This window comes from Neovison vison, chromosome 4 (genome assembly GCF_020171115.1).
Source record: "Neovison vison isolate M4711 chromosome 4, ASM_NN_V1, whole genome shotgun sequence".
NCBI classification, from domain to species: Eukaryota; Metazoa; Chordata; class Mammalia; order Carnivora; family Mustelidae; genus Neogale; species Neogale vison.
This window is the reverse complement of record NC_058094.1, coordinates 219,320,543-219,333,278: the sequence shown is the minus strand read 5'-3', so window position 1 is coordinate 219,333,278 and position 12,736 is coordinate 219,320,543. Positions and strand designations below refer to the sequence as shown.

Genomic DNA, 12,736 nt, shown 5'->3' with positions numbered 1-12,736 from the left:
CTGTTATGGGGAACAAATCATACCAGGTGGGTTTATTACTTCCATTCCCATAACCTTCTGGAAAAGTAGACAAAAGCTAATGTTTAAATCTGATACTGAATTATCTTCAGTTTTTCATAGAATTCAATTCTAAACTTGGATCAGTGAGTTTCCAATAAAATCAGTTTTCTGGCACCCATGGCCATGGGTGTTGATGTCAGACCAGGAGGTATAAATAGCTGTGGTTGAGAGACGTTCATCACACTCCCCAGTCCAGTTCTAGGGAGCAGCCATGAAGACCTTCATCTTCCTTGCCCTGCTGGGAGCCGCTGGTGAGTCTATAATAATAAGTAATTCTGTGTGTGTCCCTGATATTTTTGTTTGCAGTTTGTACTCTGAAAGACAACAATGAATGTGGAATAGAAACTCTGTACTCAAGAAGCTTAAAATATTGAAATGACAGTGTATATAGAAGTCCCTTATATTCTGTGGTACCGACATCCACTCCCAGTAGGTGCCTTAAGCCACAGATAGTACTGAACTCTATATATACTACGTTTTTTTCACCACATATACATACCGATGTTAAAAGTTAATTTACAAACTGGGCACAGTAAGGAATTAACAACAAAACTAATAATAGCTTAGAACAATTATAACAACGTACTATAATAAAAGATATGTGACAATGTTTTTCTGTCTCTCTCAAAATATCTTATTGTACTGTATTCATCTTTTTAAAAATTATTGTGTTATGTTAGTGACCACACAGTACATCATTAGTACTCATCTTTCTCATCTCATGTGAGATGAGAAAATGCCTACCTGTCCAGATGAAGTGGGATAAATGTTACAGGAATTGTGATGTAGTGTTAGGTGAGTAATGACCTTCAGAAGTTACATCAGAAAATGGATCATCTGCTTCCTGACTCTGGTTAACCAAGAATAACCAAAACCAGCATAAGGGGAGGAACTACAGTTCTACAAAAGTTTATACATAATTCAATCTCCCTTGTGGAGGAAAGATGATAGTGAGCAAGAGTACTTAGTGCAGAAAGTATAAAGAGACAGAAATTGCCCTGAATTTCAAGGTAAAATCTATGGAGAAAGAAGAGGAAAGGATAGTTAACATTAAGGAAATGTTGTTTTGACCTTTCTAAGCATTTGAAGTTAATCATTGGGAGATAAAATTGGGACTAGTGACTAGTCTTGGGCTCACTGAAGAGGCTATGAAGGTCAAAGCCAGAGTTTCCTCTATACCAACAGACATCTTCACAGGGATCTTGACAAGTGAAGGTACTTCATTTCTCATGAATAAAAGCTAGGGGCTGGGTTTTACAACATCCTCGCTAATGAAATCTCTCTGGTGAAAAATAACATATCATTTAATCATCAGAAGAAAGAAAAATGTCTATTTCTGGCTTTTCATACTACTAAATTTTATACAAATCTTACAGTGAAACTTCCTTGAATTGGATGAGTATAAATTCAATACATTAGTCTATACATGTGGAAATATCTTTCCCAAAATTACTTTAAAATACTTGAACAATAGGGTATGTATAATACAATCATTGACTTTGGGAGCCATACAAATCTTAATAATTCAGTGGGCAGACTTTAGAATGCTGGATAAATTTTAAAATGTTAGAAAGAAAATGGAGATAAGGGGAAATGTTGGAAAGGAAACAAAATAATATTCTGTTAAATCATGTCATGAAAATTTGAGGCAAGAACCAAAAGAAAAACTGGGGGAGCAAGAGTACAAAACTCCCAATTCCTTCTAGGCTGAAACATTCTTAGATGGCTTCTAAAAGGTTCCTTTGTGCTATGTCATGGGGTTATCTACCCTATACAAACTATCATAAATAAACTTAAGCGTGGTTACTGCAAACTTTATTGAATCTATTTGTGTGACTGCTGAGCAAAGTTTTGTTTGAAAAGTATTCTTTATACCCTTAGTAATTTTCAGGGCATTTATTACATCAAGAGTCTCTGATCCAGGTGTGTTTTTGTGTGTGTGAGGGTGTAGTGTATACATTAAAAAAACAGTATGTTTATCAAATTTAAAGCATAAATTTAAAAATTAGATACTTATAATAGTATAAGTTGGGTATGTTTTAAAAATAGAATAATGAGATTTTGAAAAAATATCATGTAACAATTATGCTATCACCATTTCCTGATTATGTGTGACAGGAAAACATCTTCTCTTTTCTGGCTCATCTGCAAAAACTTAGCGGTAAGTGGAAACTACAAGATAGATCTGATCTGTTTAACTGATTTTAAAAGTTTCCACTTTTCCTTGTCAGTTGCTGTCCCCATTGATGATGATGACAAGATCGTTGGGGGCTACACCTGTCAGAAGAATTCTGTTCCCTACCAGGTGTTCCTGAACTTGGGCTACCTCTTCTGTGGTGGCTCCCTCATCAATTCCCAGTGGGTGGTGTCTGCAGCTCACTGCTACAGGCCGTAAGTAACCAGTCCTCACCTCCCTGCTCTTTCAGATCAACTCATGCCTGAGTACTGCCAAAGAACACTCAGGACAAACTACACAGTTATGCTTGAGGGCCAGGCATTCAGATCTAGGAGGCTAATCATTCCTCCCAGGTACTGAATAATGCATGGAGGGAATTTTACATGGAAAGGTAAACTTAGAGTTCCCTGATGTCCTTCCAAGTGATGGTACCGAAGACATGGGGAGGGGGGAACTAGTGAGTGATGAAGAATACTCTGAATTAGCTTAAGAGAATGAATCCATAAATACTCTTAATCATTACGGCTCAACCAGGGGGGTAAAAAGGCATATGGAGGAAATAATCCACATGAAGTTTCCAGTACAAGATTGAAAATAAACACAGTTCATTCTGCCCCCTTAAATTTCTGTCATATCTCTGATTCCTGGTGCATCTTCCCAGAATAATATGTAATCTCAACCAGAGGAGGAGTTGCAGGTGCTGAGGAGTCACCTCCAAATTCCTGTTCCACCTGCCATCATATTATTGGCATCACTTAGTCTTGGGAACCAAACATATTTAACTTTCTAACAAGATGGTGGGCCTGTGAGTCTGTAGTGATCGGGACACCCATGTAAGAGTTACCATCACCTGCACCATGTCGGGTAGAGCTGCCTTAATGCACAATTTTCTATGTGTGGAAATGCTTGCAGAGTATAGCATTCATGCTGATGTTCATGACTGGAGTGAACTGGGAAAGGGGAAAAGCTCAAGTTGTCCTTAAGGAACTTTATGTCCTTTAATCCAGCCAAATCCAGGTGCACCTGGGAGAGCACAACATCGCAGTTGTTGAGGGTGATGAGCAATTCATCAATTCAGCCAAGGTCATCCGCCACCCCAAATACAATGAACAAAACTTTGATAATGACATCATGCTGATTAAACTGAGCTCACCCGCCACCCTCAACTCCCGTGTGTCTACTATCTCTCTGCCAAAATCCTGTGCAGATGCTGATACCCAGTGCCTCATCTCTGGCTGGGGGAATACCTGGAGTTTTGGGGGTAAGTGTCACCTGGAACAAAAACACCAAGTCTGGAAATCCTAGAAGTGAAGGACATATAGAGGTTCAGTTAGTCTAAATTGTCACTCAAGGCAAGTTTCCCAGAGGATGGTTTGTAGATCTATGGAATCTTAGGAAGATGCTTTTTCTAGAAACACAACAAAAATGAGCCATGATAAAGATGGCAGATATTCAATTGAAGTGTGATTAGTGATTCGCAAAGAAGTGGAAACTGAGGAGGTAAGCAGAACAAAGGGATTTGGTACAGCCTAAAGCAGAGACCTGCTTGAGAAAGAGTCTCTAGATTTAAGATCTGTAGTCACTGATGCTAACGTCAGAGAGAACAACTTGTTGATTAAAACTGTTTGGAAGTTTTCTGAAAATAAATAAATTGGAAGAAAAAAAAAATAAAGGAAGGGAATACACTAAAAAAAAAAAAAAAAAAAACTGTTTGGAAGTCATTCCAGATAACAATTGTTCTTTCAAAATAGAAGATACTGGCAATCTGAGAGAGTAGCGATGGTGGGGAGGGACGGGGGGAGATTGAAAGAAAATTTCCAGGATTCCTGTGGGAAATACTTTTCCATTTTTGCTCTCGTGCCCATCAGAAAAGTATCCTGATGACCTGCAGTGTCTTCAAGCTCCCATCCTCTCTGACGGCACTTGCCGCGATGCCTTCCCTGGGAGGATCAGCAGCAACATGATCTGTCTGGGCTACATGCAGGGTAGAAAAGATGCTTGCCAGGTCAGTTTTTTTGCATACCTTCCAGTCAAACATCATGCCATTCCACAAAGTTTCCCTCCCCAAAACACAGATTGAAAAGCTGTGTTAGGTATGGCTTATAAGGGACCTTGGACAGATTTGGGATCAAGATTAATTTTATTTTTGAGACATTAATGGCTAGGACCAAGAGTAAAAAGATACACAGAAGATGATGTACAAACAGGACATCTAGGAGCCCTGCTGAGGAGCAATATTGTAGAAGGAAGCTTTCTGAAAAAAGGCACAAGTAGCTGGGCAGCATTGCATTCATCAGTCCTCACTTCTTCTTGGTCCTGCATGCCTGCAACTAAGAAAAGAGCAGAACTAGGAGGAGGGAGGAGAAAGGAGAGGCATGCAGTCAGAGATTGAGAATTGGATTTCCAAGGGAAGGGAAGGTGGTCCTAGAGAATTAGCAACCTGGGAAAAGAGAACCAGGGTAATGGAGAAATTGCATTTCGCCTTTTTCCCATTTTGGCATAGTTGGGAGTTCTTACTGCCTCTTCCTTCTTGCACAGGGTGACTCTGGTGGCCCTGTGGTCTGCAACGGAGAGCTCCAGGGCATTGTCTCCTGGGGTATTGGCTGTGCTCAAAAAGGCAAACCTGGTGTCTACACCAAGGTCTGCAATTACGTGAGTTGGATTCAGGAGACCATTGATGCCAACTAAGCATGTAAGCACGTGTACTGCTCTATGCACCATTCTCTTGGACAATTTCACTTCCAACGATGCCTGAAACTGTATCTAAAATAAAAATGTATATTCCACATCACATGTGTCCAAGAACTGTCCTTGCTTTGTATTTATGAACTTTCTCTCCAAACTCTCTGCTGCTTAAGAGGGTGGACATGGAATTGAACAATTACACAAGGAATGAATTGGAGAGGTTATAGCGTGATTCATTATGCCTGCTCAGAATGAATCTAGTAATCACCTACTATCTGCTAGGCTCTGTGTAGTCTGTTGATGGTATAAACATGGGTAAGCTTAGAGGTCACTGTTACCATCACATTTTTGAACAGAGGATGACACCAAGTTGCAGAAAGTGAAATTCAACTGCCCAAGTCCTTCTGCAAACTCATAGCCAGGCGGAGACTAGGTCCAGTTGTTCTGATTGCTGATGCATTGCCACGCTATGACACCACAGTCTTCTTCTGTGCTCTAATCTATCTGAAATTCTATGAGACTAGATGAGGGAAACCATCAGGTGGAGAAATTTTTATAGATTACTGATTTCCTGCATTCTCCTAGGTTTTACGGACCTATGTGTTCCAGTTCTCTAAGATCTTTCTTGTTTTCCCAATGGGGTTTTATTGCTATAATAGCCATGATGTGTGCAGGCAATCTGTGCCCCTCTTCCACCACCAGCCTCCCAAATCTCAGGCCAAATAATGTGTATTTTGAACTCTAAGAAAAAGGAAGTGCAAATGCATGTATATTTGCAGGAAATAGATCTATTACACCAAGTTCATAGAAGATTTGACTACAGAGTTGGCTTGGAGTACAAGTCGTAGCACAGGATTCCTGTGCATATGCAGTATGGATCCAGGAAAAAGACATCATGGGATCTGAGCATGGAAACACTGGAGCAGGTGGAGGAGGTTTGAAAGGGAGAAATGTTCCCAAACCTCCTTAATAAGGTGAAGGAAGGATCTTATCTTAGTCAGTTTAGACTGTTACAACAAAAATGCCATAGACTAGGTGGCTTAAACCACAACTAATTTCTCACGGTTCTGGAGGCTGGGAAGTCCAAGATCAAGGTGCCATTGAAATAGTGGGGGCCCACTTTTGGCATGTAGACAGTGGCCTTCTCACTGGGTCCTCACAGGGCAGAGAGAGGGCTCTAGTCTCTCCTTATAAGGACACTAATCCCATCACAGGGGTTCCACCTTTATGACCTCATCTAAAGCTTGCAAAGGCCCTGCCCCCTAATACCATCCCACTGTGGGTTAGGGTTTGAGCACATACATTTGGTGGGGGGACATAGTCATGCAGTCCATACTGGGTATCTTGGAAGAGGAAAGTATGGGAAGGTACATACCCCATCACCAAATTTCTATTCTTCTGTAACTTTGGACAGCACGTTCATAGGGAGCAGTCCTGAGCCCTTAATATTGCCTGGTCAGTGCCACCAGGATGGAGCCCAAATTCCTTTTTTTTTTTTTTGCATTAAAGTTTTCTAACTATTTGATCATAACCAAGCTGTCCTGTCTTATTTCCATAGTTCTCATTGAATTGCTTTTATGTTTGCATAGAGTCTAAATTAATTTCATACATGACTCCTCTTTGTTAAAATAGGTAGCTATAGATCTACCTTAGCTAAACACCTCAGGCTTCTGTGCAGAAACAAATGAGCTGAACAATTCTCCTGTTTCCTCTGAAATGCTTCCTATTCCACTCCATCGCCACCATCAATATGCGCCTACCCACCTCTGCCCAAGTAGAGGGCAGATTCAGAGACCTGGCAGGCTAAGTGAGATAGATAAAAGGTGAGAGATCAGGGCAGGCCTGAAGAGAAGTATGGAAAAAAAAAAAAAAACCATTTCTTAATACCATTCTATAGTCCCTTTTTAGCTTCTCTTGTCACTTTCTGTCTCTTTTTAAAATCTAACCCTCTGTAATTTGTATATTTATATCAAACTGTAAAATCTGTGCACTCTTTGACCCAGCAGCTTCACTTTTAGAACTCTATCCTATTAAAACATGCATGTAAAAACAAAACAAAGCATACATGGGAGGGTAGCATTTAGAAGTCATTCAGTTGCAAGGACTAGAATATCCAACTCATTAGGTCTTGCATTAATGGACTCTCAGAAATGAGGAAAGCTTCAGCGATGTTGTGATTCAGCAATGCAAAAATGTCAAGGACCCAATTTACTCCTGGCTCTGCCCTGTGCATTACTCTCATTTACTGTCATTTCTGTCACTTTATCCTAGGGATAAAGCCTTGTGATCAAAAAGCCCTCAGGGCCCTAATCTCCCTTGTCTGTATTCAGGGAAAGAGATAAACAAAATTGCTCCCACCAGATCTAGAAAACTCCCTCCCCAAATAGCCCCAGCAGACATTGTCATATTGTATGTCTTTATCTGAATCTGGTCATTTGCACAACCCTGAGCCAATAATCAAATGGGATTATGCTAATTAATTTACAAGGAAGTGACCTGACATGGCATCAGAGCAAGGGGTGGGCTTTTCATGCTGCAAGAATCTAGGCTTACATGGTATGTGTTTGGTTAACTGAGTAGTTGTAAGACTAGTCACCAAGAGGAGGAGGAGTGGATGTAAAGGAGGAGGCCACCATCTCCACTAGAGTAATCCAGGGTGCTTGTCGATATATTGTCTATGAAATCCTGAAAACCCAGAAACAACTCAAATATCCATTTAACAGAGGTCTGAGTAAATCAATCTGGCACATCCCTCAGTAGAAACAACGTAACTATTCTGTTGATTTATTCAACCACTTAACAAATACTTACTGAAAACCTACCATGGGCCAACACTTTTAAAAATGCACTAAAGATACAACAGGAGAAAATAGGCAAAACCCTACCTTCACAGTGTATGTATTCTCATTGGGTAAACAGAAAACAAATAAATAAGGCTGAATAGATTGCTGTTCCATGCAAATGCTGCAGGAAGAGCAACTGGATAAAGGGGAGGCTGACTGGAAGGCACAGACCAGCTTCTAAACTCCAGTGGATGTTTGAACAGTATGAGGGTTGGGGCATCAACATCCTGCATAGTCAGAAACCCTTGTGTAACTTATGACTTCTGCAAAGCTTATCTACTAATAGCCTACTGTTGGCCAGAAGCCTTACTGATAACGTAAATGTTTGATTAACACATATTTGGTATGTTATATGGAGTATATACTATACTCTTACAGTAAAGTTGAGATAAAGTATTTTAAGAAAATCATAAGGAGGGGCTCCCGGTTGCTCAGTCATTTGAGCGTCTGCTTTTGGCTCAGGTCATGATCCGTATGTCCTGCAATCGAGTCCCACGTTGGGGTTCCCTGCTAGGCAGGGAGTCTGCACTTCCCTCTCCACTGCTCCTCCCCTGCTTGTACTCTCTCATCCTTTCTCTGTCAAGTGAATAAATAAAGCTTTTTTTTTTTTAAAGGAAAATCATAAGGAAGAGAAAATTCACTTGCAGTTCTGTACTGTAAGAAGTCCACAAATAAGTGAACCCATGCAGTTCAAGCTCATATTGTTTAAGGGTGAACATTGTAATCAGAGAAACACATAAAATGACCTATGAAAACACGGGCTCCCGGGTGGCTTGGGTGGAAAAGCAGTTAACTTGTTTTTTTGGCTTAGGTCATGAACTCAGGGTCCTGGGATTGAGCCCCGCATGGGGCTTAGTGGGGCATCTCCTTGAGGATTGTCCCTCTCCCTCTAATTCTGTTTCTGCCCCATCTCATGCTCTGTCTCTCTTGCTCTAAAATAAATAACTAGATCTTGTTTTTTTAAAGACTTATGAAAACATACTGTAATTTGAAATAAGCCACTTTATAGAGTCAGAAGAGATATCTCTCACCAACATATATTTACTACCAATAAATCCTTAATTCATAATTCCGTAAGATCCAGGGAAGACATGGTATCTCTGGGGCAAAACTAAGGAAATATATAAAGAGGTAACAATCTGATATTAGAAACAGCTACCTAAAGTCAAAAGTGTTTTTTTTTTCCTTGCTATGTCTAATCATAGTACAGACAAGTTCAGTTACCTATCACTTTCCCCTGAGAACTCTAAGATGGCTTTCAACTGTCAGCCTCATGGTTGTGACCTTTTGTAACTATGTAAAATAAAGCAATATCTGCACAAAGAAGTGCAGCTCCTTGAGTAATTTTTTTTTCCATATAGGATAGATAGCTTTCCATAAATATTTTTTCCCATACAGGATAGATAGGCTTGTGGAAGTTTACTTCGTATTGGTGTACACCATAAGCCACTTGTTGGTTTTTCCATTAACAAGCAAAGAACTTCAGCATATGCTCAAGATGAATTCATCAGAGAAAATTTGCTTTAATAAGACAGATAGAAGCCTCTTTAACCCTAGAAATCTTATTTAATTCATTATTTAAAGGTGAACTATTATCATCACTCATCTTTTATAGCAAGTGATTTTGGTATCAAACTAAAACTTTCAAAAGCCTTTAGTTATACTTTTAAAGATTTCATTTATGTATATATGTATGTATTTGTTTATTTATTTGACAGAGAGAGCACAAGCAGGCAGAGTGGAAGGCAGGAGAGGGAGAAGCAACTCCCCACTGAGCAAAGATCCTCACCCAGGTTCCTGGGATCATGACCTGAGCTGAAGGCCGAAGCTTTACCAACAGAGCCATCAGGAGCCCCAACTTTTCAAAGGCCTTTAAAAAATAAAGATATTTAGTTACTATCTTGGTATTATTCTAGTTGTACTTTTAAAGGCCAATTAAGAAGTTCTGTCTCATTTAACGGAGAGAAATACAAGTCTTTACTTTATCTTGGAGATAGTCATGTATTCTGAGTAGCTCAGTCTAATCATTGTTTATCTGTACCCCATCTCGGCTATGGACTCTGCCTAACCATAGTCTTATCATATGATCCAACAATCGAGATAAAATCTTGTCTCTACACACAAAGCTACATATGGATGTTTATAGAAAATTTATTTGTAATTGGCAAAACTTGGAAGCAACCAAGATGCTCTTCTGTAGGTGTATTGATAAATAAACTCTGGGACATCCAGCCAATGGAATATGATTCAGTGCTAAAAAGAAATGAGCTATGAAGCAACAAAAAGACATGGAGGAAACTTAAGTACATATCACTAAGGGACAGAAGCAAACTGAAAGAGCTACATATTGTATGGTTCTAACAATAAGACATTTTGGAAAAGGCACAATCATGATGTCAATAAAAAGAATAGTAGTTTCTAATGGTCAGAAGTCAGGCAAAGCATAAACAGGCAGAGCCCAGAGGACTTTTAGGGCAGTGAAAATACTCTATATGCTACTCTAATGACACAAGTCATACTAAACTATGGATTTTGATGGGTAATAATGTGTCAGTGTAGCCTCATCCTTTGTAACAAGAGTACCACTCTGGTGGGGATGTTGGTAATGGGGAAGGCTACAGGGTATATGGGAAATCTCTGCACCCTCCTCTCAATATTGCTGAGAGCCTTAAACTGCTTGCTCTTTTTTAAAAAAAGTAAAAAATTATTAACAATTTTTTGTTGAGTGAAAATTATAGAGAATGGGTCGAGCCAAAAGTATTGCAATGCTGGCCGTGCTAACAGCGGACAACGCTAAGCGGAGTTATAATTAGTGAGTTTTTATTGTCATTTCATATTTCTGCTGTTTTTCCCCCTATATTTTTATCAATAAACATATAATAGATTTTATAGAACAGATATATTGTTTGTTTTCAGTGAAATTCCCAGGATGTTTACTTCACAAAACTTAGTCATAGCCCTTACCACCTTACAAAAGTCCCACCACCCACATTCATGTCTGAGAAGGAAGCCAGCTGAGAATGCGCGCAGTGCAGGGCAGGCTGGGATTACGGACCGGCTCCACCCTCATCCTCCCACATCTGTTCAGAGTCTCACATTTGTCACCGTGTGTCACGAGCCAAATACAGTTACAATGAGAGGGCAAAGTAATTTATTTGGGGGGAGAGAGCTATAGTGGAGTGTGGACACCTGTGCTCCAGATACCCTCATGGTGCTCAACAGCCTCAAATCGCTGACTTTAGGAGCAGCATGCCCCAGGATAGGGCTGAGCCAAAATCCCAATTCTGTGAACCAGAAACATACTGAAGGTTTATTCCTTCTTAGTATTCAGGATTCATTCCTCCTTGTGGCAGAGGTGAAAAATACAATCATCATCAATATCATCACGACCAGTACTTATTAAGTTTTTTCAACATGTCACACCTTTCTTACATACTTTCAAGTAATATTCAAGCCTCACAACTATCCAAGAAATAGGCACGAATATTCCTCCTTACATGAAGCTTAGGAGGTCAACAGTTTTCTTTAATGTATGACAGCCATGAGTCTTGCTGCCAGAAATCAAATCCTAGAAGCTAGACCCCAGAGTCCATGCTCTTCACCACTATATAGGACTTCACAGAAATATTTGGACATTGGGAAAGAAAGGCATCCCCAGAAGCCTGGAAAATGTGGAGATACTAAAGTCATAGTCATTTCATTTAATAAGCATTACATAGCATTTCCTATTTCCCATAAGAACTCACTGTTGTAAATACTTTATAATTAAATCTGAACAGATCAGTGAGGAGTAGAGATTGACTCAGTAATCAAAAATCTCCCAACAGAGAAAACCCTCACTGGCAAATTCTAGTGAACATTTAAAGAGAAATTAACACCCATCCTTCTCAGACTCTTCCAAAAAGTTGAAGAGGAGGGAACACTTCCAAACTCATTGTAAGAAGCCAACATGAGTCTGATACCAAAGCCAGAGAAGGAAGGATGCATCAGAGACATAAAACTGTCTCTGATGGAACCCACTATTTGTCTCATATCTCTGCAGGGAGTGGAGGGTAGTTAAGTTCCCATATAAGGCTAACTTAAAACAGGAGTGTAGCACATTGGAGAGTAATAAATGTCAAAGATAAAAACTGAACAAGTAAGAAGAATGATTTTATTCAGACTATTGCAGTAAGAACACCCCAGATCCAAAGATCAGAGTGTCTCAGCAGGATGGCTTTGCCTTAAGACTTCTAGAGGGAGAAATAAACATGTTTACAGGTGGGGAGTTTTGTAGTTGACAAAAACAACTGGTTTCAGTCAGGGAACTTCTCAGTCAGCTGAACAAAAAGTGTTTTCTCTGTGTTTAACCAGTTTCAGGGGTAAAAGGAATTCTAAGCTTAGCTAATCACTCATGAGACAAAGAACAGGGAGATGGGAGGGTCAGTTCTGGCCACCTTAGCAGCTGCAAGTAAAAAGGGAAAGGTCTGTGTCTGGTTTTGTCACAGGTAAACAAGAGAGTCATCCCGAGTTTTATGGGAGCCACAAGAAAGAGTGGCAAAGTCTCTAGTAACTCCTGTGCAGAAGGGTAATTCTTTGTGGTAAGCCATTTCTCCAAACCCAAAATTCTGAGGATTTTTAACAGTCACTGTTTCTGGGAGCACAGGGCTCAGATGAAGTTTAACATGTCAGAGGAAATCCAGAGATTCAATCTGAGTCCTGATTTTGCCAATAACTTCCTCTTCACAGCCATAGCTTCCTCTTCATGAAAATGGGGAGCAAGGGATGGTTTATTAAATTTATTTCTAAATAAATTATCTGAATGTTTGGTGAGTCTCTACAAATGGCTAGAGACCCTTTAGAAGAAGGGAGATGGCAAATGAGGGTGGCAGGGAGGGACACCGTCATAAAGGGAGGATGGGACAACAAAGAAAGGCCATGTCACAGAGAGGGAAGGAAACATGTCAGCAGATACATCAAACTCCTGAGATAT

General features: G+C 39.9%; 1 protein-coding gene across 1 annotated transcript; it reads left to right on the top strand.

Annotated features, from left to right (window-relative positions):
• The first annotated feature begins 269 nt into the window (after positions 1–269).
• Positions 270–4,924, top strand: LOC122904146 (cationic trypsin-like). Its single transcript, XM_044244619.1, has 5 exons — positions 270–311; positions 2,292–2,451; positions 3,244–3,497; positions 4,105–4,241; positions 4,775–4,924. Exons 1-5 carry the CDS (start codon positions 272–274, stop codon positions 4,922–4,924), a joined length of 741 nt encoding a protein of 246 aa, XP_044100554.1. The 5' UTR covers positions 270–271.
• The last annotated feature ends 7,812 nt before the right edge of the window (positions 4,925–12,736 follow it).